General features: G+C 46.0%; 2 protein-coding genes across 4 annotated transcripts; one reads left to right on the forward strand and one right to left on the reverse strand.

The window, feature by feature from the left end:
• The first annotated feature begins 10,276 nt into the window (after window positions 1-10,276).
• Window positions 10,277-14,935, forward strand: SLC10A1 (solute carrier family 10 member 1). The gene is given in 7 exon segments (XM_062619392.1): window positions 10,277-10,293; window positions 10,658-10,951; window positions 11,658-11,868; window positions 13,418-13,508; window positions 13,511-13,595; window positions 14,569-14,685; window positions 14,687-14,935. Coding segments are annotated over 7 exon segments (981 nt in total). The 3' UTR covers window positions 14,853-14,935.
• A 3,759-nt stretch (window positions 14,936-18,694) lies between these two features.
• Window positions 18,695-22,752, reverse strand: SRSF5 (serine and arginine rich splicing factor 5). 3 transcript variants are annotated; one of them, XM_062619186.1, is made up of 7 exons: window positions 22,601-22,752; window positions 22,337-22,407; window positions 22,034-22,129; window positions 21,673-21,742; window positions 20,322-20,395; window positions 19,874-19,984; window positions 18,695-19,712 (listed from the first exon to the last, which is right to left on the reverse strand). In XM_062619186.1, the coding sequence occupies exons 1-7, from the start codon at window positions 22,724-22,726 to the stop codon at window positions 19,466-19,468; spliced, it is 795 nt and encodes a 264-aa protein (XP_062475170.1). In that variant the 5' UTR covers window positions 22,727-22,752; the 3' UTR covers window positions 18,695-19,465. The 3 variants fall into 3 exon arrangements, with proteins under 3 accessions (XP_062475170.1, XP_062475169.1, XP_062475171.1); XM_062619185.1 differs by having other exon boundaries at window positions 18,695-19,715; XM_062619187.1 differs by lacking the exons at window positions 18,695-19,712; window positions 19,874-19,984; window positions 20,322-20,395 and adding an exon at window positions 20,818-21,403.
• Window positions 22,753-25,132: the final 2,380 nt, after the last annotated feature.

The following is a 25,132-nucleotide window of genomic DNA, read 5'->3' on the forward strand; positions in this document are numbered from 1 at the left end:
TGCCTTCTAAAAATATGCAAGAGCAGCACCCGAGGGAGGGTGGCTCAGGGCGGGAGAAGCAGGGGGAAGAGACTGGCATTGTCGCTGCATCCCTGTGGGGCTTTCAGGAAGGCACCATGCCTTTCCGTGCCATGCTGAGAGCAGGGTCACACTGGGGGCCCTGCTCGCTGGAGCCACCATGCCATGCAAACAAGCCCCCAAAGGAAAGAGCCCCTTCCCTTGATGAACCTCAGGGAACATCACATCCCTCTAAGGAAATCTGTTGGCTTGTGGAGAAGGAGCTGCACACTCAGGATGCAACTGAGCTGGGGACAAGGGGTGCTGCTGCTCCTGGTGGGCCCCCAGGTCCTTCCCCATTGGGACAGAAGGCTTCAAGATCTCAGCCTCTGCCACTGGAGTGATCCCAGCCACCACTGCCCTCCCAGGGCCCCAGAGATAGAGAAGGCTTCTCAGCTGCAGGAGGTGCCAGCCAGGAAAGAGGTGCAGAAACAGTTAAAGGAGCTGGTAAATAAAATTCCCAGTGGAAAAACATGATCTGGGCAGAGAAAAACGTCCTTTCCAGCACTGCCAACCACACACGCTAAAAAATTATCATCCAGAGAATCACAGCTTTAAAAATCACAAGGGACTTTGTTCTGCTTTTTTTTAAAGAAAATTATTAATGTTTGCGCTTTTCCCAACTGCATTCTGATTTCTTCAACTTTATAATCACATTTTCAAACTTTTCTCCAAATCCTTGAGGGCTACAAAGCATCTTCTTTTCTTTTTTTTTTTTTTAATATAAAAAATAAAGATGAGAAGCTCACCTAATGCCCACAGCTTAGGGGCAAACAGCAAAGATGAAAAGATTTATGCTAAAATGAGGAGAATAGGAAATGCTAGAGATCCCATGAACACCCTGCACAGTACACGTGTCTCTTAACCGTTTTTCTCCAGTGTCATGCAAAAAAAAACCCAACTTTTAGAAGATATTTTGCTGGTTTAATAAACATCACATTGCTGAAGTGCTTTATTTCCCAGCATGAAGAACAGGTCTTCAGTGACATTTTGCCTCCAAAACCAATGATTTTTGCAGCGAAAGACTTCAGAAAAGGTAGAACTGAGGCTGCTCTTCCACGCTAAGGGGACCAGGGGAGTACAAAGTTTCCAAAAGCATGTTGTGCACTAGGGGTTGTTTCCATTCATGGAGCAGGGAAGGCTGGGAAGCATTATCCATCATCAGATCCAGACCTGAGCCTTCCATGTTTAGCCTGATCCATACAGAAATGTATTGCCCAAAAAGGGGCAGGTGGGTGCCATCCAACTTACTTCATCTCCAAAGGCACTGAAAGAACTGTTGTGTGTCTTTAGAAGGATACCTGACTTACAGGGCAGGTAGACTGTGGTAAATATGTCAGCTTGGAAAGAGCTCAGCAGTCCTTCAAGATTAAAGGCTGACCTGAGTGCGGACTCACTGTCATGCCTCTTGGAAGGATCTGGCTTGTAGCAGCCTGGCTATCAATTGGTGCACTTAAGAGAACGTGATACTTGTTTGCACTGATCCTGTTAGCTTTGTTTACTGTAACACTCACTGAAACATCCTCTTGTGTAAGTAATGGCTTCCTTTGGTTGCTGTCAGAGTGAACAAATGGAAATAAAAACATGCCACTAATAATTGTGTCCTACTCTAATTAAAGCAAGACAAAAGCACTGCCCTGCTGGGTTTGGCTCGCCATTGCCTGGGTGCTGGGACAAGCCTGAGCTGGGATAAGGGGCTGACCACAGGAACGCCAGTAACTGAAAGACAACAGTGCCTAATGCACCAGTGGAACTCAAAGCCATGAGGTTTCTGACAGCCCGGAAACTCAGCAAAACATCCAGGAGAACAACGGATATGTCTGGTGCCTGAACCAGGATCCAGCCATCCAGAGGTGCTGCTTTAGGCAGAGCTCAGCTCACATGGGCCTAAGGAGCTGCAAAAGATGGAGGCGGACGGGTAAAGTACACAAATAAGCAAAGGCTTTTCAACAACCAACAGGACTTTAGCAGGATGGTGGAAGAGAGGCAGAAAGTTGCTTGCCTGTGTCCTACAGCAGAGGTAAGCAAGGAAATGGGTCCAGCTCTTTTTCCCTGCAAGCAAGCACCATAACTTCTGCATGTCCTGCCTTTTCAGGCTGAATCAGGATCCCACCACAGTGGATGCAAGTTGAAGAAAAAGGGAACAAAATAAGTAGGGGAAAAAAAGAGCAAAAGGACCCCCCAGCCCAAACTAAAAAGCAGTGACATAATCACATCACTGAGCACTCAGAGAGCTTGCCCTGTAAACAAACAGGTAACCATATCCAAGTACTGCTGTACACCCAGATACTTAGCAGGCCAGGACTGACCCAGGGGTGGCCAAGCTTCAGACATCCCTTGGGGCATGGTTTCAGGCACCCTGCCTCAGCCACAGTGCTGCCTTGTGAAGCCCTGCTGTCCCTCATGCCCACTCAGGGTGCTCCCTTGGACTGGCAAACTTGGGGTGCCCCAACGGGCTACGGAAGTTGATCTTTCACATCGACCTTTCTGTGGCTGCTGAGAATTGAAGCAGGCTGAAAAGAAAACCCTTCTATTGCAAGAATGTGCTATGTTCACCTCTCATTAAGCTTGGATAGCTTCAGGAGGTTTCCCTATTGCTTTTCCCATGCAAGAGACAATGATAAAGCAGGGAGCAAGATCTAGATCAACCCTAGCCATCCCCTCAATTACTTTCTTGTTCCTGAGGCTCATGAGTAAGTGCACTGTGGCTGCTGCAGCCATTTTTGCTTCTCGGGGAGCTCTTCACTAATAAGCAAGCTAACACGTCCTCTTCGTGAAGCTTCTGACATGAGAGAGATACACGCAGGCTTGCTAATGCACGCAGTCTGCAGCTTCCCTGCAAAGTCTGTGAGTAGCCACAAGAGTAAGAGAGAAAGGATCACTTCCAGGCACTGCAGGCAGTGATGCAAGAATGTCGAAGCAGCCGGCAGCAGCCAGACAAAGCCATGGGCTCCACACTGACAGCACCACTTTCCTCCTTATTAGCCCTGTAACTCCAAAGGATAGGCTTGGTCCTACAAGAACATGTGCACACTTGAACATAGAACTGTTTTGGACTGCATTACTTAAACTATTTTTCCTTTCTGTTTCCAAAAAAAAACAGATTTTTTTCCTCCTTGTGCTAGGGAGCCTGGCTGCTGAAGGCTTCACTACAGAGCTGAAGGACAAGATGACACAGGGACCAACATGTAGACAGATAATTTGCCTGAATTAATTTGCAGGTGAGGACAAAGATTTCCAAGTGGCTCTAGCTGCTTGGTTGCTGGCTAGAGTATTGAGCTACTGCTCAGGCAGTTTCTAGAGCTGTGTCAGGACCCAGGCTTTGCTGGCATCTTATCAATGCCTGCCGAGACACTGAGGAATATTGAATGCTCTCCTCCAGTGCTGGGAGAAAACCCCTGGCTCTCCCACTGGGCCCTGGCATGCAGGCACCAAGTTGGATGGCTCTGCTGCACTGCTACTCTGTGTCCGCCAAAGCACCTTGCTTGGGGTTAACCCCCATCATGTAGCCTGGCCTTCACATGCCGCTTAGAAGTCTCCCACACAGACACTTGTTTCTATGATTAAACCCCAGTGGCTGCTTCCATGCCTTTTTGACATGGGAATTTCTCCCCCTTATAAAGGCAATTATTTGTCTGCCCTTCAGATGGGAGCTTGGGAAGCAAAGGGACGGGAAAGGCTGGTATGAGTCTGTCATCTTATAGATCTTCTTGTTCTTCACTGAGGTTTGCATAAGGGTCTTGGACTATTTCATTAGTCCTTAACTATTCCTGATCACCTTATTTCTTACTTCTCAATAACCACCTCAATTATTACGAATATCTTCATCACATAGGAAGGAGAGCTACTTAATGTCACTAATAGAGCAGTTTAAAGCTGCAGTGTTAAAACTCAAGCACAACTTAACTTACCCAAGTGAAACTATTTTAAATATAAGCTTTGATGCAAATGAAGCACACTCACCTCAGCTCAAGGTATAACTGCCGTTCGCAGGTGTATGGCATCCACAGCTAGAAGCTGGGCAAGGGACTAGGAAACATTCTTCTGTCCGATCAGCTGTCCCAGGCTGGTGCCAAAGAGTCTTCTCACATGACCCATAGAAAACACAGTATTTTCTAAATAGTTATCACCCTGCAAAGGAGAGAAAAACAGCAGACAAGGCTTGTTTCTCCCAAGAAGGTAAGAGAAATGGTCAAGTCTATATGGATTGTATACAGGCTAAGGAAGGTCCTGCTGGCCTGCCGACAGCATTTTACCAAAGCTTCAAGGAAACTTAGGCAATTTTTCATGAAGCTATCTTCAACATCTGGTCCCTAACAAAATGAAACAGTCAAGATTAACTAGACCCACTAATTACATAGTTAACGACTGACTACAATAGACAATAAACAATAGATATCTCTTTTCCCACAGCAAAGAATAAGCATCATGGGCATAAATACACTTCTTTCTCTGGAGTTCCCCCAAAAAACATCCATCCTGGACGTGAACCTGCTCCACCACCATGTTGACACCCCTCCTGCGGGCAGGGGTAGCAAAACCAGAAATACCCTGTGTAGCCAGAACATGGGGTGCCTGTAGTGCTCCCTTCAACCCATCAGCAGGGGGGTTTCTGCCCCAGGCCTACAGACTGCTCCCCCTTAAGGGAAAACCAAGCCTTTCCCATGTATCATGTTGTACTAGCTGCTATGGGCTCCTTAGGGAACTAGAGAACCTATCCCAGCAGCCAGAAATCCATGGCAACCTGTGTTTGCTAACCATAAAAATCACCCTTCTCCAGAAGCAGAGCTCTCTCTGAAGTAACTTAAAATCCCTTAGGGTAACAACACCACTGAAAGGACATGGCAGGACCCTTTTCTGCCACCAAGGTCCTTTGTCACTTCACGGTCTTGGTGGAAAGCCTTGCTCTAGAAATTTGGAGAAACAGGTGATGTATGGAACTCATAGAAATGTTGGTCTCAGTGGTCGAAGTGCCTCAGAGCAGATTTTCTTCCTCCAGAGCTCCCCACACTGCTGTGGGTATAAGCAATGCCTACCTGGCCAGCAAGCTCGCATTTAAAACAACCTCCCTTAAAAAACCAAGCTTGTTTTTCACTGCTGACCAACCGGATCGTGCTCCAGCTGACAGTGTCAAGTCCTCTGTAGGTCTCCAGCTGAGACGAAGCTGTCAGTAAAGTCACAGGAAGGTGCACTGTGTCCTGTCCCCGCCCTGGCTGTTTGAAATAAGTGTCACTAACCAGACAGATGTTGGCTCTGTGTCTCAGCAGGCACTAATTTAGCCCATACAGAGTGCTCGTACATCATTTGTTCTGAGCACAGCTTAATTGCAAAATTAATTATTTTCCTATCAAACAGAGTTGTAGAAGAGGGGAGCCATGGGATTTTGTAAGCCTGATGGGTGATAATGGGATTTGAATAAATAAAAACAACTTTGACTCCTGTCTGTGCTCAGGACCACTAAGAGAGTAGTGCCGTTGGGCAGGAAGCACAGCAGTGGGGAATGGGGCACAGCTGTCACCAGGAAGGTAGGGGCGCAAGGTCCTATCCGTGCTGCTGCAGGGCACTGTAATGAGGTCTCCATCCATGCCAGGATGCCACAGCAGAAACAACGGGGCTGTGAACTGTAGATCATACCTCTGCCCGTCTCCAGTACACCCCAGTGGCTGCAGGAGGCCTCCAGGACATGCTGCCAGTATCATGGCAGGCCTTTCATCCTTGCTGCAGAGAGCCAGCAGGACCATACAGAGCTGGGGCAGCCTCTCCAGTTCCTTCACCCTATCCCACTCCAGATATGGCTCTTTCCCATGACACACAAGGTAGCCGTGCCCGGCATGGAGCTGGCATGGCAACACAATGGCACCTGACACGGAGGTGAGGAGAGGGGTGTGTGGCTGTCACCATGGCATCAGGCTGCAGCTGCTCTGTCCAGTGGTACATGACAGCTTGTGTCCAGACTGCTCCACACCAGATGGTGAGTGGTTTGCATCTCAAGACAAGCTCATTTGGTTTGTTCTCATTTTTGACCCTATCCAGGGGGTTCGCACACAAGCAGAATTAACAGAATAAGATGCCACCCCTAACACATAACTTCCCCTATGACAGGGCAAACCCCCTATGACCTAGGTTTTAATTGGAGGGCATCCTACTGAAGTGGCCTGCATCCTGAGGTGATGACAGAAGTGAAAAAACGTGGATAGGACCAAAACCACAGCAAGTGGAAGACACAGCCAGAAGCTGTGACTGTCTCTGCAGGAACCCTCACTCCTCAACACTGACAGGCACTCCAGCACGGTGCCCACCACGTGGGCAGGGCTGTGGTGAGCAAATTGCCTCAAAATCACACAGAAATGAGCAAATCGATTAGCGATGATAAAACCGCACAGTGACAAATCCTTACCCGAGCACGAGAGACACCAGATGCCTAGGTCATGTCTTGGGTTGTGGGCCAACAGAGTGTGAAGTCTGGCACAAAGCAGGTCACCACTGCTCCTGTCGGGCACATTTGCTGAAGTACAGCCTTTGGGCAACCGCTGGGCTGAGCTCAAGTCACGTTAAATTCTGTACTAGCACAGAAGAGGTGACAGGCCTCAGCTCCCCATCACTGAAACGGGCACCTGAAACATTTAATTCATGAATGCATGAAGCTGTGTTTTGAAAGGACAAAGCACTGACTGCTTGGGTGTCTTTAAAAAATAAGAAGTCCTCAACACAGCTCATTCTGAGCTCCAGCAGGAAGTCTGCAAACTTGCACACGTTTTTTGCTTTGGTATCTCCTTTAATGCCTCAGGCTTGTTATGCGTCCTGTGATGTCTGTTGTATTAGGCCGTATCTCTGAGTCTGGGAGTATCTGACTTAATAAAAACCATCTAAGCGGCAGCACCTACGGCGGGACTTCGTTGTTTCAGGAGCTCTTTCATCCTCAGAGATCAGCGAGGCTCTGGGCATGCAACCACTGCCCTCAAGTGGCATGAGCCGCGCAGGACCTGTCAGGAAACTCCTTGGCAGAGCAAGGGCACAGGCAGAGGCAAAGGCCTGCTTGAACGCAGTTGAGCTGTGAGAGGAAAAAGGGAGACCCTTTAAAGGTCATGCAGAAATTTACCTTTCAAGAACCGAGCCCAGGAAGCGGTCAAAGGAAGGAAAAGGCACACTTTGCCACGGATAAAACTAGGGGCTCGCTTGGCAAACAGGCGTCTTCTCCGAGGCCAAAGCCTCCTCCAAACCGCGGTGGCTGATGTGGCGTCAGGTCAGCAGCAGCCCACCATGGGCTACCAGCAGCCTGCTCCTTCCTCCAGCACTGCTCCTCAGGGGTCCCACCACTAGGTCTCACCACAGGGAGCAGCAACTTTAGAGCTGAGATGCAGCTCTTTGGCCACGTCTGAATGTAAATCCCCAGCTCCATGCCCATGTAAAAGAACTGGGTGTCCCAGCATGAATAAGGGTGAAAAAATGATCCTAATTTATTCTGCTTCTCTCCTTTATTCTGCAGTCTCTCCTTTGGCTCCCATGGCGTTTCCTGTGTTAAGTACAGGGAACCAGCAGGAACGCTTGAGCAAACAACTAACAGGCATTTTTTCAGTTATTGGGGTAGTTGAAACATTCTTGTACAGCCCTGCAAAGACAAAGGGTGAGAGCGCTTCAGTATAGTCATTTTACAAGCCTGAGCTGCACTGAGCTTATGGGGGAGAGGGTTCTAGGCGCTGCTCAGACAGTGATGCTTTGTAACAGCTTAATTGTCTGACTTGACCCTTCTTACATCTTCTGACAAAACTCAGCATATAGTCAAACATGGTGATGACGAGCATTTCCTTAGGAAGGCTGGGGATCTGCAGGAAAAAAATGAAGGAAGGGACAGAAAGAAGGAATTGCCGAGAACTTTGCTCCTGTGTTTTCTCCAAGTTCCTATGGATCTGCCCATGTCCTGCTTGAGCAGCCCTTACTTGTGGCTGGAAAACTTGTAGGTGCCGAAGGGAAAACAAAACACGTGCAGTACTGCAGCCACCTCCTCCCGCTTGCTTAGCCACGGCCCCAGCAGTGAGGCCAGGCAGTACCACGGGGACACGGAGGTCTCCAGGCACCACCTGTGATTTATGGGAAGGGCCCATGTCCCCAGGTGTTGCAGTGTAATGCTCACAAGGGTGTAGGAGAAGCCATGGACATGGACTTGTGGAGCCATTGGGAGCTGCTCTGCTGTGGGCACTGCTCCTCTCTGCCCAATGGGGAATGCCTGCACTGGGCTCCAGGGTTGTTGTTGATGCTTTTCTGGCCCAGGTGCCAGCCTAGAAAACAGAGTTTCTAACCAAAGCGAGAGCAAGCGGACAGAAACAGGGAGAACAGCTCCAACATTCCTGCCTGCCACCAGCAGTGTTTCGAGAGCGATGGGGCTGGGGAGGCTGAGCCTGCCGAGCTCCCCAGTGAATAGCAGCAATGCACACATTACTGCAGCATTATAATGCCCTTCAGCAAACAGATTGCGCTCAGCCAGATTGCAGCAAACCTCTGTGGTTAAAATCCCCTCCCCAGTCCTATAACGCAACTGTCATATAACAACTTTGCCATCTACACAGGCTTTTAGAACCAAGCTTTATATTCTGCAAGCAGAGGACAAGATTTACCAAGGGGGAAAGACTTTCTTGAAGCAGAAGGACCAAAGAGAGCTGTTAGTCACCAAGCTCAGCCAGGAAGGGTTGGAGCAGCAGGTAATCTCACTGCAGCCTCCTACAGCCACATCCACAAGCATGTAAGGTAACAGCACTCACTTTGCTCTAGTTTAACATATTTAGCTCTTTCAGAGTCCTGCACCAGGCCTAGGGGTTGGCTTAGGTTGATTTGAAGGCAATAAATGCCTTAAATGAAGGCAAAACCTGCAGAGGGATCAAGGACTGTGGCACCTGGGGTCAAGGCAGGCAATGTGCCGTTCCCCAGCATGGCCAATGCAGAGAAGCGCATCCCCTCTACAGCCAGGGACAGGAGCAATGGGGGATGCACAGAGCTCACCTGGAGGAACTCAAGTGTCCTGGGTTCATCAGCAGCAGTCATTTTTCTCCTTCTTAGTAGCTGGTGCAGTGCTGTGTTTTTGACTTTCAGCCTGGGAGCAGTGCTGATAACACTGATGTTTTTAGCTGCTGCTCAGTAATGTTTACTCTGACCAAGGACTTTCTGAGTCTCATGCTCTGCCAGGGAGGAGGGGAAGCCAGGAGGAAGCAGAGACAGGACACCTGACCCAAACTAGCCAAAGAGGTATTCCATACCACAACACGTCATTCCCAGTATATAAACTGGGGGCAGTTACCTGGAAGGGTTAGATCACTGCTCAGTTGGGCTGGGTATCGGTCGGCGGGTGGTGAGCGATTGTATTCTCTTCCCTTGTTATTTCCTTTATCATCATTATTATTGGTGGTAGCAGCAGTGGTTTGTGTTATACCTTAGTTACTGGACTGTTCTTATCTCAACCCTTTCAATTCTCCCCCCCCCCATCCCTCTGGGAGCAGAGGGGAGGAAGAAGAGGGGGGAGTGAGTGAGCATCTGTGTGGTTCTCAGTTACCGGCTTGGCTTAAACCATGACATGGAGGAACAACCCTCATCAGTCACCAAATTGATCCCTCTTCCTGCCCCAGCACCAGCTGCCCAGCTTTGCTTCCCTGCACACGAGAGTACTGAATGCATGTTGTGCTGTGCAGCCTTGTACTGAAAGCACAAAGCAGGTACCAGTCTGGGATGAATAAAAGCTGCCTACTTGGCTTTGCCAGGAGAGCTTGATGATGACTGCACTCCTGACTGGATCATGGTGCAGAGCACTTCAGGTCCTGAAAGCACAGATTTGCACTGCAGAGGTTGTTTTTGGCAGAACCTGCCCTCAGCACTAACGAGGGAGAAATATTTTAGATGTTGGTAAGGCTTGGAGAATGCATTCCTGAACGCATTTTATGCAGTGACAGACTTACCGCATCAGGAAAAGAGACCTGAAAGCCCTTAAGAGTTTACTAGAGAAATCAGTCATCCACGGAGGAAGTTTCTTCCAAGCCCTCCTATTGAGAGATTTATTTATGACCAGAAGCATAAGCATTTTATAACCCTTGTTGAAAATAAAGTACCATGGATGCATCATATTTTTAAGCATTAGCCTCAGCAGTATCTTATGGATGAGAGTGCTTTTGGTTCACTCTATGAAGTGCCTGCCTTTACCACTTTTAAATGAGTGTCCCTGTTGCTCTCACTAGCTATGTCCTCGTTCTCATGGTGAGAGCAGATGCTGGAAGAGGTGGGGGACCAGAGCACAACACAAACTGCACAACATATTACTGAAGCAAATGCGGCTCACAGCTGATTGCTCAAAACATGGATTTATGTTTCAACAGCTGCTGAATGATAAGAGCGGTGGCCTGGAAGAAAACTCATGTTTTGCTTGCATTAACTGGATGTTATTTGGACTTGTGAATCAACCCCTCTCTCACCTTCCCAGGCACTTACAGAAGGGACCTCTAAACCCTTTAGCAGGATGAACAAGACCAAGGGAGCTTTTGAAAGCCCAGAGTTTTGGAGCCCAGGTCACACACAGAGCACCCCCTTGATCAGTGTGGCACCACCATTCGCATTTGGCCAGCAGCACGGACAAAGCCCTGAATGCAATCATTATTGTGGCCCTTTTCATCATCATGGTATCTCTGGGGTGTACCATGGAGATAGCCAGGATCACAGCTCACCTCAGGAAACCCAAAGGAGTGGCAATTGGGGTAATGGCCCAGCATGGCATCATGCCCTTAACAGCATTTGTGCTGGGCAAGCTCTTCCAGCTGGGTGCTACAGAATCCCTGGCCATCCTCATCTGTGGCTGCTGCCCAGGGGGAAACCTCTCCAACATCTTTAGTTTGGCACTGAGAGGGGACATGAACCTCAGGTAAGGAAAGCTGAGTATGTGCTCATTGCCCAGGCCAATCTAGTTATATAACTGGATCAGAAACTAACTTAATCAACATTAGCCACCCCCAAGAAGCTGGGCAAAGGCTGAATAATGAAGTTTAGACTAAAGAACCCATATTGCTGAATAGGTAAACTTGTCCCTGTTTTACAACAAAATGGGATTTTCTACCCTTCTCTGAAGAATATGGCTTGCTGCTCCTGATGAGTGCAGGAGCACTTTTTAATCTCCACATAGCAGTACAAACAGCATATACATGTTATATTGATCCATATAGCAGCATATAGTTCTGTGTAAACTGAACATGCTGCCTGAAGAGGCTGCATTAGGGAGAAACGTTGAACTAGCAGAACACCACTCTCCAACAAACTCTAGTGATAAAACAAGATCCAGGGTGAAAATATGAAGCATCACTTTCTCGGTCACTGATGAATTTCTGAAACGTGAGCTGTACCCACAGCAAGGGTCCTTTCTGAGTTTGTGTAGAACTGAAGTTGTCTTCTCCTTTATTCATATCACATCCTTCTACAACCTGACAGTAATGTTGGTGAAATCTCAGTGGCAGGTTGGGAAAGAATAAGGTAAAGCCTTATATTGAAACCATGTCTCCAGGTTAGCAGGAAAATTGACATATTCAACTTTGAAAGTGTCATTCTTCTACTGCGGGGTCCTTTCTTCATCCCAGCATTGTAATGGCCACATGTTCAATGCTCCCGGCAATTGAATTAATGCCTCTGCTTCTGTACCTTTACTCAGAAGGACTATATGAGGGTGATTTGGAGGGCAAGATACCTTACAAAGGGATAATCACATCCCTGGTGCTGATGCTAATCCCCTGTGCCATCAGCATCATCTTGAATGAGAAGAAACCACAGTACACTGGCTTTATCATCAAGGTAAGAAGTATCCTGTGCTAGCTGCCTTTCAACTAAGGGCCTCAGGAAGTTTTAAAAAATAGAGGCACAGAAATACTAACTTCTCTAAGGCACACCACAAATCGGTGAAAGTGTTGGACAGAATCAAGACATCCACTTCACCTCTTTAATCACTAAAGTGTTTGCCCAAAAGGAAGTCCTCCACCTTCTCCAGTCAAAAAAACATTTTGCAAGCAAAAAACATTTGCAAAAAACTTCCTACCTTGCTCTCCTTTGTTGGCTTCAGTTTAACCTTCGTTTTCTTTTGCTACAAGCAGCACTAATGAACCTCATAGACACTGCCTCCCACTCCAGTCAGAACCAAAGCAGACCCCAGATTAAACAAAAAACCAAAAACAAACCAACCAACCAACCAAAACCCCCACCCTGCTGTTCTCAGAGGTCTAGCACAGGGCAGTAGTCACATCCCAAAGTTGGTGCTTACGTCAAAGAGATATCTGTCCAGCAGAATCCACTAAATCGCTATGCATCTACTTATGCCTGGAATCATCTCCCTGCCTCCTTTGTACATCAGGCATCTAAACAGCAAATAGGAAATCCAGACAACCAACTACACCACTGTCTAGCTTGAGAGCTCCACTAACAGTACCCAGACTGCTGCTAACAAACAACTTTGTGAACCTGTTTTTTGTAGTTTTTTTTCACTAAGGCTTCATTTCAGAGAAACTAGAACCAAGTATGGCAAGAAATGGATGCCAAGACTTAGTAACAGACCTGACAAAATTATGTTAGGAATCACTAATCTTTAACAAGCATGGGAACCCAGGAGTCAGGCTAGAGCAGATGCAGGAGGACCAGAGCTTTTCAAAGGTCCCTTTACCCAGCACAGGGCAGTGATGACTGGACTGTTTCAAAAGAAGCTGTAAAAGCCTATCATAACAAGGTGACCTACACTGCCCCCACTGACCCTTGGGTCACGTTCCTTTCTGCTAACACCAGCTTTCCATTTATCTTCTCTACAAAAGAGGAAAGGGGTAGAGACTTGCTTTTAAGAAACACCTGGAAAACTCCATCCAAATGGGACTCCTAAGTGGACAGACGAGCAGGAGAGCTGCGTATTCTGCCTCCCAAAATTCCCCAGCTCCTTCATCTGCCAAGTCACAGGACACCAATGAGACAACGTGAAAATATAGCTGCCACTTTCCACATGTGCTGTAGGCAGGCTCTACCTGCAAGTGAAGCAGTTTCCTCCCTGCCTACTTTGGGTGGACGAGACTCAAAATTTGAGACACATAGCAGTGCCTGAGAAACAAGTGGCTGCGGGAGAAAGCACGAGTCATTTTGCATATGGACCAGAAATGTACTTAGTTATTTAAGGTGTCTGTAGGTAATACCTCAGAATGGTCTCTTGTTGATTACTAACATTTATGTTCATGAAAGACACTTATGCATTCTCGCTTATACTTACATATGTGAAGGACAGAGAACTAGGCACAGCTGCTTCCAGTAGGTGAGGGAAGTTTTGCTGGGGATATCTTTGTTGTCCATGACTTGACTGCTTTTATTTCAGGCAGGGATGGTTCTGCTGCTAGTGTCATCTGCTGCAATAATTGTTCTTTCTGTGGCCAGTATGGGAAGCGGTGTCATGGTTGTCTTCTCACCATCCTCCTGGGATCTTCTGCCTTGATGCCTTTTGTTGGATTCCTGCTGGGCTATGCTCTCTCTGCAGTCTTCAAGCTTAATGGCTTGTATGTTCCTCCAGTCCCCACTTCCCTCACCCTGTTGCCAGAAGGAACAGATGTATGCCAGCTCTGGTCTATGGAGCAATGGTGAAAATGTGGGTTTTGACAGATGTAATTCTGAAGGATAAACATAGCAGTTTCCCAAAACAGGCCCTAGGAGTATAAGCAGACATAATGCACACTGGTCCCAAGTCAGTAACACCCAAACCTTGAGCGGGGAGAGAAATCAGTTCAACCTCTGCTTGGCTCATCAGAGAATAGAGGAGTAGCTGGAGCAGGTTTATTTGACACGGGTACCTGACCACCACAGAAGGGATGGTAGGTTCACTGAACAAGCAGATGGATGGGTTTGACTTAAGGTCACTAGTAATGTGCTAGATACACACTACCAGCCTCTGATCTTGGTAATGCAACTGGGGAATTATGAGAATTAACAGCACCACACAGAAAATCAACTAATTGGGAAATACCAACAGAGACAAAACCTCAAGTTTTCTTAAACACAACTGTTCCTAAGCTGGTAACTACCCCAAGCCTGTCAGTGGTTTCTGCTGCAGCCCCAGGAATTCAGGATGGAAACCCTGCATATAAAACCCACTCCTTCCCTTTCTTATCCTCCTAATTCAGGTAGGAAGCCCCCTAGTCCTCACTAATTTCTACCTTCACACCTTAGACTTCTCTTTTCACCTGGGAAGGAGATTACTTTCCAGCAGGAAGTTGCAGAGCCCAGAGCAGGACCTAAGGCCTCCAAACACCATTAAGCACAAAGTTCACATTTATAATGTGATCTGTCTCTGCCCATTGCAATGGGATCATGAGGCAATCCCTTCTAGGGATCCCAGCATTGCTCCTGATAAAGCAGCTTTCAGCAGGGACAAATGCACAAAGCATTGCAGCAGCAAGGTGGGCAGGGTTTATTTGAAGTTGTTTGTAAGTAAGTGGGTCAAATCTGTAACCTGCTCAACTTTTCCTGCCTCAGATGCAGGTGGACAGTGTGCATGGAAACTGGCTTCCAGAACACTCAGCTTTGCTCTACTATCCTCAAGGTTTCCTTTGCCCCAGAAATCATTGGCCCCCTGTATTTCTTCCCACTACTCGCTGTTCCAGCTTGGAGAGGGACTTCTGCTTATCCTGGTCTTTAGGACCTGTGACACAATAAAGAGATCAAGTGGCAAGTACAGCTTTGCTCCTGTATTTGGTACGCTTTCCAGTCCAAACTATATACATTTAAAATGTAACTACCAACGAGTCACTGCCTTTTAGAGGCAGAATCCAGTCACCTTGTAAACTCAGGGTTACCTACTCAATACATCAAATACAAATCACAGTCAAAAATTCAGAGGTAACTGAAGACATTAGAAATTATGATTTCTTACAACATCAGAATGTTTCATATAGCTGTATACTATCAGCGCTTAGAGACTTTCTGAGGCCTGTGCTTAAACTAGGATGGACATCCTGCTAAAGCTATGACTTTCACTGAGCACATGCAAAGAACTAGGGTGTTTATATGGAATAAAACTACACAAGAACATTAGATACTTTTTAATGCCACAACAGCTTGCAGCAAAGCTGGGATTTGAGAGGTTCACTGAACAGTGTCACTTTTGGAGTAAGAGGAGGAAGAAGAGGACATAATGGCTGAGTACTGCAGCTGAAGGAAGGAAATATTTGGATCTTTTGCTAGCAAAGTATATAAATAAAGTCCAGCTTAATTAAAATACGGCATTGGTACAGATGTGAGGTAGACTTCCCTAACTTCAGCAGGTCCACAATGCCAAAGCCCAGCTGAGTGTCAGTGAAGACTGGAGAACGCACTGCTGCATGAAGTTTTCCACAAGTCAGACTTCTGATGCTTCCAAACCAGTTTTCTCTAGTCCCTCGGGACAGCTGAGCAGCTGCTACAAGAGCGTTTTACCTGCTATTCAGCTTCATGCGAAGGATGACTTTTAATGGGGAAGAAAAACCAATCCACTCAGTTTGGATCCTCAGGTATGCCTTCAGTGCAAAGCAGCTGGTATTGGAAACCACCATACAGGCGCTTGCAAGACTGCTATAAAAGGGTGGCTCTTCAGGCTCTGAGATACAAAGGACTGAAACAAGATGGCTTAAGTGTTTTGGCAGGACTTCCAAGGTCCTCAATCTGCTTTAGATCATGCAGCAACACCAACTGCAGCTGTCACAATCTTTCCGTAACTGGCTTCAGAACTGCCTATTCTCAATGACATTTTTTTCTTCAGGTGCAGCAAACCTGCTCTGTGCTGGTACGGATGCAGCTGGTGCTCAAAAAATTAAACCAGTGTTAAGACCCTGCAGAAACAGTGGGAAAACAGGAAAACAATACAGACGGACTCTGCAGCAGCTGCTATCACAACCCCTCCAAGCTCCACCTCCTGCAGCCAGCTTACAGGTCTCCAGCAGTTCTGTGTAAGGCGTTTTATCTATATGCTCGTTTTATGCCTGACAAAGGGATTGCCACAGAGCTGTCTGCACCCTCACTGTTATTTCCCAGAGGTCTGGCTCCAGCCTAAGCCTCTCTCTGCCTGCCTATGAGGGAGACTTCTAAGTCATCATAACAACCCTTCGGGAGAGCTTCGGGCCACGCTCCCAAGTGACTGCCCAATTTTGTCCATATGAAAATCGCTGCCCACATTAGTTCCGTTTTTTATGGCACATGTCTGAAGCAGCTCCTGAAGGCATTGCTGAAGATTAATGGAATTTCTGTAACAAAGCCCCAAAATGAGGTGTGAAAGTCTCTTGGTGAACAGCCAAGACCCAGTACGCAGCTGAGCAGCCTGTGGACTGCTGGTCACTCTCAATTTCCAAAACCTGAGCAGGGCACAGTGTGCCACAGCAGAAGCCACAAAAACTGAACAGAGCAATGCAAACCGTCTTGGCACATTGAGTTTGGATCCAGCAAGCCATGATGAACACTGAATGTGCCTTGGTCCATAGAACTAAGCACACCAGCTGTTCAGGACACCATCTAGCTAACATCACCCAGCAAATATGAGGGAAGACTTGCATTAACACTTGCAGTGTTGCAGGTATGAAACTGAGGCACCAGAACAGGCTGTCCAGAGAAGCTCTGGATGCCCCATCCCTGGCAGTGTTCAAGGCCAGGTTCAATGGGCCTTGAAGCAACAGGGGTTAGAACTAGAGGATCTTTAAGGTCCTTTTCAACCCAAACCACTCTATGAATCTATGAAATATGCACTGTAACCTGGTGTAATCCATCTTGACTAAGAATAAACAAGTCTGTTTATTCTTAGTAAATGCAGAATAGATTTCAGGCCAAAAGTTAACATGTTTTAAACTGAAGTTTTGAAACAGCAAGCTCCCCAAATGAAATGCAGACACATCTGTTCATGCTGCTTACAAGACAAGCAGTGTGTTCAAAATAGAATTCAGAATATTCATAGAGCAGGTAGCACTTCATATTTAGCCTGAGGGAGGCAAGTGTCCGAAATCCCACCCCACTCCAATCACCAGGTGCCTTCAGCCCCCAGAGTTCCATTTGGAGCCAAGTCCCATGACACACATGATCATTCAAGTCAGCAGGAAAGATCCACTGACTTTGAGATGACACAGCTAACCTTACCCCTCTGTCCTGGGTTCAGCAGTAGCAGTCATTTTTCTCCTTCTTGGTAGCTGGTGCAGTGTTGTGTTTTGACTTTCAGCTCAGGAACAGAGCTGATTAACAATGATGTTTTGGTTTGGCCAAGGACTTTGTGAGCCTCATGCTCTGCCAGGGAGGAGGGGAAGCCAGGAGGAAGCAGAGACAGGACACCTGACCCAAACTGACCAAAGAGGTATTCCATACCACAGCACGTCATGCCCAGGAGGTAACTGAGAGTTATCCGGAAGGGCTGGGACTGCGGGGTTGGAGGAGGTATCGGTCGGTGCTCGGTTGGGTGGGGCGAGTTATCGGTCAGCTGGTGCTGAGATGTTGTATTCTCTTCCCTTGTTATTTCCTTTATCATTATTACTGGTGGTAGCGTGGGACCACCATGCAAGAATGCAACCGTGGGAGTTGCATTCTTTTTGATTCTCCTCTCCGTCCCTCCAGGAGTAAGGGGAGGAAAAGAAGAGGGGGAATGAATGAACGAGCTGCCCGACTGGTTTTAAACCACAACACCCTCATACCCACCAGATAAGCTTCAATGCTGCCTCTGCCCCTAGGGGCTACACCCCTCTTCTACTACACCTCCTCAGGTGATCCAGCAGCCAAACCAGGATACTACTGAGAGTGAAGCCTCCCACTCTCCAAAGCTGCCTACTAACAATCCAATTAACCATCTATCAGTCCAAACCCTTCCCCATTGCCTGCCCCCAGGAGTGCCTGGCAGTTTGATACTGCGCTGCCTTGACAGACAGATTCACGAAACACAAAGCTCCTCTCTCACCAGCCTGAAGCATGAGACCTCTGCAACAGACACCAAGCAACTCACCTCCCTGAGGGGAACCACCCTGCATTTCCTAGGACCCTAATTCAAAGCCCAGCCTAGGCTCCAAAGACATTTTTAAAGCTTTCCATGGATTACTACAGTAGTTTTGCAAGTTTTTAAAATTAAATTCTAAAGCTCTTTCTTGCAGCTTGTGTGAGGGCTTGAGAAGCACAGGGACTGCAGTTACTGCCCCTGCAAGGCACAAACACTAAAACACAGATCTCCAGGGTACCACTGCTGCAGGGCTCCCACCCACCAACTCCAAAGTCCCTCCTCCTCCTCCAGAACAAGGACTAACACCTATGAAAATGCTTTACCCACACCTCACTATTCCCTGATACACATGTGCACAAACACACCAATGAAGTATGCTGACTACACCGGTCTTTAACATTCCATGCCTATTATCCATAGTCATTAAAACCTCAATGACTTGTCCATTCCGTTTTTTACTATTATGACAGTAGGATTCTCCTTATTCCCAAGGTTCTTATTTCAGTATAGACACATCTAAGTACATGGCACAATGTAAAGTAAGTTAGCTCCTCCCCATACACCACTTTGCTGCAGACCCAACTTTGAGAAGTATTTTAACACACAAGGCACCGTCTCAAACACTTATTATATTAACACTTAAGAACACACTAGAAGCAGAGGCATGTTTCTTTATATTTTATTTGAGCTATTTAATTCTTAAGTATCAAGAATTAGGGTGCTTTATAGAATATTATTACCATAGGTAAGTGAAATGGGCATTTTCTTAAGTGTAGTGCAAGTCATATTAAATGAAAAGCTTTTAAAATAAAACTTTATTACCAGTACTGACCAGCGTTCAATCTGCTGATCTATAGCTGAAACAATGGTCCAAAAGCACAAAAAAATACTCTCTGAAATAAAGCTTTATGTACAGCACATGTAGAGCTCTTAGATGCCTAAAGCTATTAGTCTAATTTGAAACTGGGTGGCATGGTTTAGTGGGAGGTGTCCCTGCGCATGGCAGGGGGGTTGGAACTAGATGATCTTAAGGTTCTTTCCAACCCTAACTATTCTGTGATTCTATGAAATATTAAACTAATGTTCCGAGTTGCTCTTCACAGTTGAATACACTGGGAATTAAGTGTTCAGATGACTTTTTTTTTTTTGGAGTACAAAAAAGTTTAAGTTGTTCGCTTTAGTTATAAAGAGCTCTGCCAATATACACAAACTATACACTTCAGACATTCACAAAAAATGTGAGCAAGAAAAGGGTTATCAAAAGACATTTAATACAATTAGTCAATAACCCTTCCCACCATGGTCCACATCTACAAAGTTTTCCCACTCCTCCCCCCTCCCCATCCAAACCCTTCCCCACAGAAAGTCACATACTTACCACAACTTTTAGCAAGTATGGTTTAAAAAAAGGGCCCCCATAACTGAACTTTAAGCTCAGTTGCCACTGTCAACAGATCTGGATCTTGATCTAGACCTCTGCCGATCCTCAGATGACGGGGATTTAGATCTACTGGAAGAACCACGTTTCTGGCTTTTCTCTGGCACTGGAGATCTGCTAACTGATCGAGACTTGCTACGGCTCCTACTCCTTGACCTGCTGTAGGATTTGCGGCTGCGGGAGCGGGAACGACTCCGAGACCTGGATGAGCTTCTGCTACGAGACCGTGACCTGCTTCTGGACCTACTGAGGAAACAGAATAGCGTTGGTATTAGCAATGAAACATCACAGACCACTACCATAACCAGGCAAATCACTGGTCTCCCGTTCAGTTGCCTGGTCACTGACTTCGAAGCTTTCTTGGTTAACACTTAAGCGTTATTTAAGAGAACAGAAATCTGTACCTGTGCCTTTTGCTGCCTTCAATTAGTTTGATTTTCCTTCCATTAATTTCTTTACCAGAAAGCTTTTCAATAGCATTCTTTAAATCACTGTAAGAGGCAAATTCAACCACCCTACAGGGAAAATAAAAAAAAATTAAATCAAGCCAAAATAAAGCACCGATCTCACTATTACAAGTGGTAATTTTGGTGACAGAGCAAAACATACTCTGGGAAAAATAAACAGCCCAACAACTCAAAAAATCCCTCACTGCCCAGTGTACTCATTCGTTGTTATAACTCAAACAGGAAATGAGGGATTCCCCTCCCAAAATACAAGAGAATGTATTTTCAAAGGGTAGCTAAATTAAGCCAAGAACAGCTGCTAAGCATTGAAAGTAGCCAGCTTCCCTCCCCAGGTATGATACAAACAGTACTCTAGAGCTTCCAAGAGGTGTTGTTAGAGGCTTACCCTTCATTTAACTTAGGTCTGTGTGCATCTGCAAAGGTTACTTCCCCAGCTTGTCTCATGAAGTCTTTGAGATCCTAACACAAGACCAGTTATGTTACGCAAAGAAGTGACATTAACACTTATCTATACAAAACCAGATAAACCCAAAAGAAACTTACGACTACTGGAAGAGAAGATGTTAGATAAATTACAAACATGGCAACTGCCATACTTGTATTCTACCAAAATTGAATTATCTCAATCAGGGCACGAAATAAATGAAAACAGCATATTGCTTTAAGCAAAATGCTAATAAATGGTCTTAACATTAAGGAAAACATTAGTCTACAGAGACTATATAGATTAAATAAGAAAGAGAGAAAGAGAGAAAGAGAGAGAGAAATCAAGTACATTTGTATATATAATGGACTGAGTGTGAAATACCCACATATTTTTGAATTATTTCAGCCTCCATTTACATTACAAGTCTTACAGGCATACAGAATTACATTTATGCAACACCAACTATTTTGTGCCCCATATGTCATTAAAAATATAGTTTACTTTACCTTTATTAACAATTCCCTAGGCTAGCCAAGCAGCAAACTGCATTAAGCGACCGGAGATACCGTCATGATTTATGCCCGACTGGCTCTTCGCCACCCACTTGACGAACACTACCCAGTCGATGGAAGCCATTAATCGCACTGCGCTCCCTTATTAGGAGACTATTGATGGATCCAGACATTCGCTATGCTTGATGTTACCAAGGACCACTTTACTGCGATCAGGATTCCAACGACCACCTAATTTCGTATCTTTCAACTCTTTTCGACCAGGACCTCTTTATTCGGAAGCGTTACAGGAAGAACAGCTCTCAACTTAGGAATCAGATCTCGTAAACGCTCTGGGATCGCTGCAATGTGGCACTTTAAGGAGTGCATCGATTACGTCTAGACCGGCAAACACAGATCTAGAGGTGGCCATGTGACATTGTAGGAGCTGACTGGAAAGTCAACCAGGCCCAACCAAGAGTGACCAAGACAGAACGATTAGGATAACCCACAGGCACTCCTCGTCATAAGGCCAACGACACAGATAGGCTGGCAAATAAAGGGTTTAATATGTGGTTAAAATGGATTTAAATAAACAAGAAAAAATAAATATATATCCTCAAACATACACATTTATTATTAAAAATTAAAATTAACTAGTTAAAATTCAAAATATGTAAATTGAATTAATTAAAATTACATTAATTACATAAATGTTTTGAATCCATTAGATTTAATTTTAATTAACTATTTTACAAAATTATTACATTACATACCCATCAAATGAAGTCAAAATAGTTAATCGTGTTTCAACAAACCTGCCAGCTGACTCGGGATGACAGATTTTCTACTATGAGACGATTTTCTGTTCTTACAGGTGGAGCATTTCTGTTTGGAAACAAACAATTGAGGCTTTTATTAGTAATTACAATGACCAGCATCAGCATATCACCATTACTACAACTCAACTATGAGTGCCCCAAGTAATCTAAAACAAGCATTAAATACTCTGGGGAGGGAGCATACAGATGACAAGCGTATCTGAGAAGTTTTGTAAAAAGACTGACTAAAAAGGCAAATACCTTTTCATATCTCATTCTAGCTCAAATTCTTGGATGAACTCTCAGATGAGCCCACAGTATGCTCTTTTAAGCTATGCCAGTTCAAAGCCATACATACCTCCTGTCACTGCGTGGACGGCGGCTACTAAAACGGTCAGAGTACCTCCCTCTGCCTCTACCCCTAGAGCGTGCTCTTGCATGCTCAATTGTAACCCTGAGGAAAAAAAAAGACAGAAAACCATTTTTGTTTTACATTTTTTCTTCTTACGCATTCCTTTAGTAACAGTCATGGGGAAAAAAAAACAAACCACAAAACAAAAAATTACATTAAATCGTATCGATAACACACTGCAAGTTAAAATTGATGTACTTCTTATTTTAGATGCTTAAGCTTATATATCCAAGAAATTGGGTACCTCACCTCTCACTACAAAGCTCTTTTCCATCCAGTTCATAGACAGCATCATCTGCATCCCTCGGATCCTCAAATTCCTGCAAAACCACCACAGCAAAACCACGAAAGTAAAAAACCTACATCTCCAAGAAATTAACAAATGCTTATTTGCCACACAGCATACTTAGTTGAGCACGTTAACGGCATTATCTGTGCACATCACACGTGCATGAGATCCGAGCGCCGACCAAAGGACGGGGACGGCCGAGCCCCGCAGAGAAGCGCACTCACCACAAACCCAAACCCCCTCTTCAGATCGATGTCCCGGATGCGGCCGTATCCCTTGAAGAACCTCTCCACGTCCTTCTCCCTGGCAGCCGGGTTCAGCCTCCCGATGAAGACACGGCAGCCGCTCATAGTTGTGTGCGGCGGAGGTACCGAGGCTGCGGCTGCTGCTCCTCCTGCTGCTCCTCCTGCTGCTCCTCCTGCTGCTGCTCCTCCTGCTGCTGCTCCTCCTGCTGCTCCTGGTGGTCTCGCTTTCAGCCCAGCCGGCCTGGGTGAGGTAACCGGTGGTGGTACGCTGAAGCTGCTTCTGTGGGAGGACAGCCCACAGTGGCATTAATGCTGGTCTGGAGTGTGAAAAGCACAGCGTGTCACTTCATACGCTGACGGAATGGTTTGGGTTGGAAAGTATCGTAAGGATCATCTAGTTCCATCCCACCTGCCACGGGCAGGGACACCTGCCACTAGATCAGATTGCTCAAAACCCTGTCCAACCTGGCCTTGAACACTTCCAGGGATGGGGCAGCCACAGCCGTTGTGGGCATCCTATGCCAGCACCTCATCGCAATAAAGAACTTTGGATCTTTCAGCATAAAGCCATTCCCTCTTGTCCTGTCACTATGCCCTTACAAAAAGAAGGTCCCTCTCCAGCTTTCTTGTAGGCCCTGTTTAGGTACTGGAAGGCTGTCATCTGGAGACCATTTTGAGAAGGCAGCAAAAATACAAACCCAACCTGATTTTCAGTGTGGCTTAGCATAGGACTGGCATTAAAACTGATGTGATGGGTTAAACACAACCGCCAGGCTCTTTCATTCATATAGCACATAAGGGTCTAAAAAATGTGATGTGCTTGTGTGCCAGGCGGGCACAGGAGTCGGCAAGGTCTTGCAGGAACAGGCATGTCTCTCTTGACCATGATGAACAAAGAATGACAGAAGAAAAATTGACAAGGAGCACTTTATCTGTTTGCATCCTCATTTGGAGCCAAGTGTGTAATGACCAGGTAGAGAGCTGAGCTTTGTTTAAAGTAACTGCAGAATTTATCACAGTTTGGCAGTAAAGGCAAAATATTATCCCGAGGGGCATTCGAAATGCAGAGGACAGCTGGAAGTTGAAGATACTCCCACTGTTTTTCTAATGCAGATGGAGGTTACGGCTCTGTGACTGTCATTGCCAGATTTGTGCACTGCTTTGGCTTTACACAAAGCTGGCAATTATAGATGCCTCAGGATGACCTGAGGACAGTATGACCCTTTTGGCAGCATTTTCCTGACTTGTCTCCCAGAGCCCCATGCTGCCTCAAGTCCTAATCTGTTCCCCTTGAGGACTATGAAATGCCATTTTTGTTGCTTCCAGTGTCTGTTATTACTCAGCTCTGTGGGGATGATTTTCTCTTTTTCATGCTTAGTCACTGACTTTTCCATTTTTCCTGGAAAAATACCACACACGATACCACCTACTTCATAGCTTTATACGTCTGCCCCCGCACACACTCCTCAAACTGGAACAGCATACGCAGTTCAGAAAGGGAGAGTTATTTCTGCTGTGTGCAGAATGCGATGAGAAGGGCTACAGTGTAGCTAAAGGTTTCGCAAGAGCAAACTGCCTGCTTTTTTATTGGATCACAAAGATGAGAGCTTCAATTTGGAAACGATGATGCACACGTGGGAGAACATGCAGTAGAGGGAGGACTCTAAGCAATGAAAGATAACACTTGTGATTACCCCTGTGGATCGTAACCTTTACCTGCTGAGGAAAATACATTCATGTGTTAACATTTAACATTGCTAATTTCATAATGTGTTACAGTGCTCTAACGCGTGCCATGGGAACAGGCAGTCCTGTTCTGCCAACACTGGGACTCTTCTGACTGCAGTGAGCTGGTTCACAATGCTAAACCTGCAAAAACTAGCCCTGGAAAAGGCAGGAAGCAGATTTCTACTGTTTTAACGCCCTGGAAAACAGCTTGTAGTGGGATCAAAACAAGGGTTAGCACTGGACAAAGGAGAGAGGAAGGGACAGGAACACCCCACTAAGGAAGAACTGTTCATAATGTTCTAAAGTAAAAGAGGGGAGATTCAAGCTGGACGTGAGGAAGAAATTCTTTACAGTGAAGGTGGTAAAACACTGGCACAGGTTGCCCAGAGAGGTGGTGGATGCACCATCCCTGGAGACATTAAAGGCCAGGTTGGACGTGGTTCTGAGCAACCTGATCTAGTTGAAGATGTACCTGTTCGTGGCAGGAGGGCTGGACAAGACGACCTTTGAAGGTCCCTTCTAGTCCAAACTGCTCTATAATTCCATGATTTTAGCAGTGTGAAACTGCAGCATAAAAAGCTTTGATCTTGTTACTGGAAGGCAGTAATCTCTCTGCATCTCATTTTCAGACCACTGGGAGAAGAGAATCAAAAGTCAGGAGGGTGTCCAGGAGGCAATAATCTCTCTTTAAAAGGTTTCTGTGTTATGCAAAGGTGTTACAATCATAAAGGTCACACACTCTTTTACTCACATTGGTTTCCCAGGTAGGTAGGTCATGAGCAG

Source organism: Pezoporus occidentalis, unplaced genomic scaffold (assembly GCF_034315485.1).
Source record: "Pezoporus occidentalis ecotype Australia unplaced genomic scaffold, CSIRO_AGI_Poc_V1 ctg21, whole genome shotgun sequence".
In the NCBI taxonomy this organism is placed as follows: Eukaryota; Metazoa; Chordata; class Aves; order Psittaciformes; family Psittacidae; genus Pezoporus; species Pezoporus occidentalis.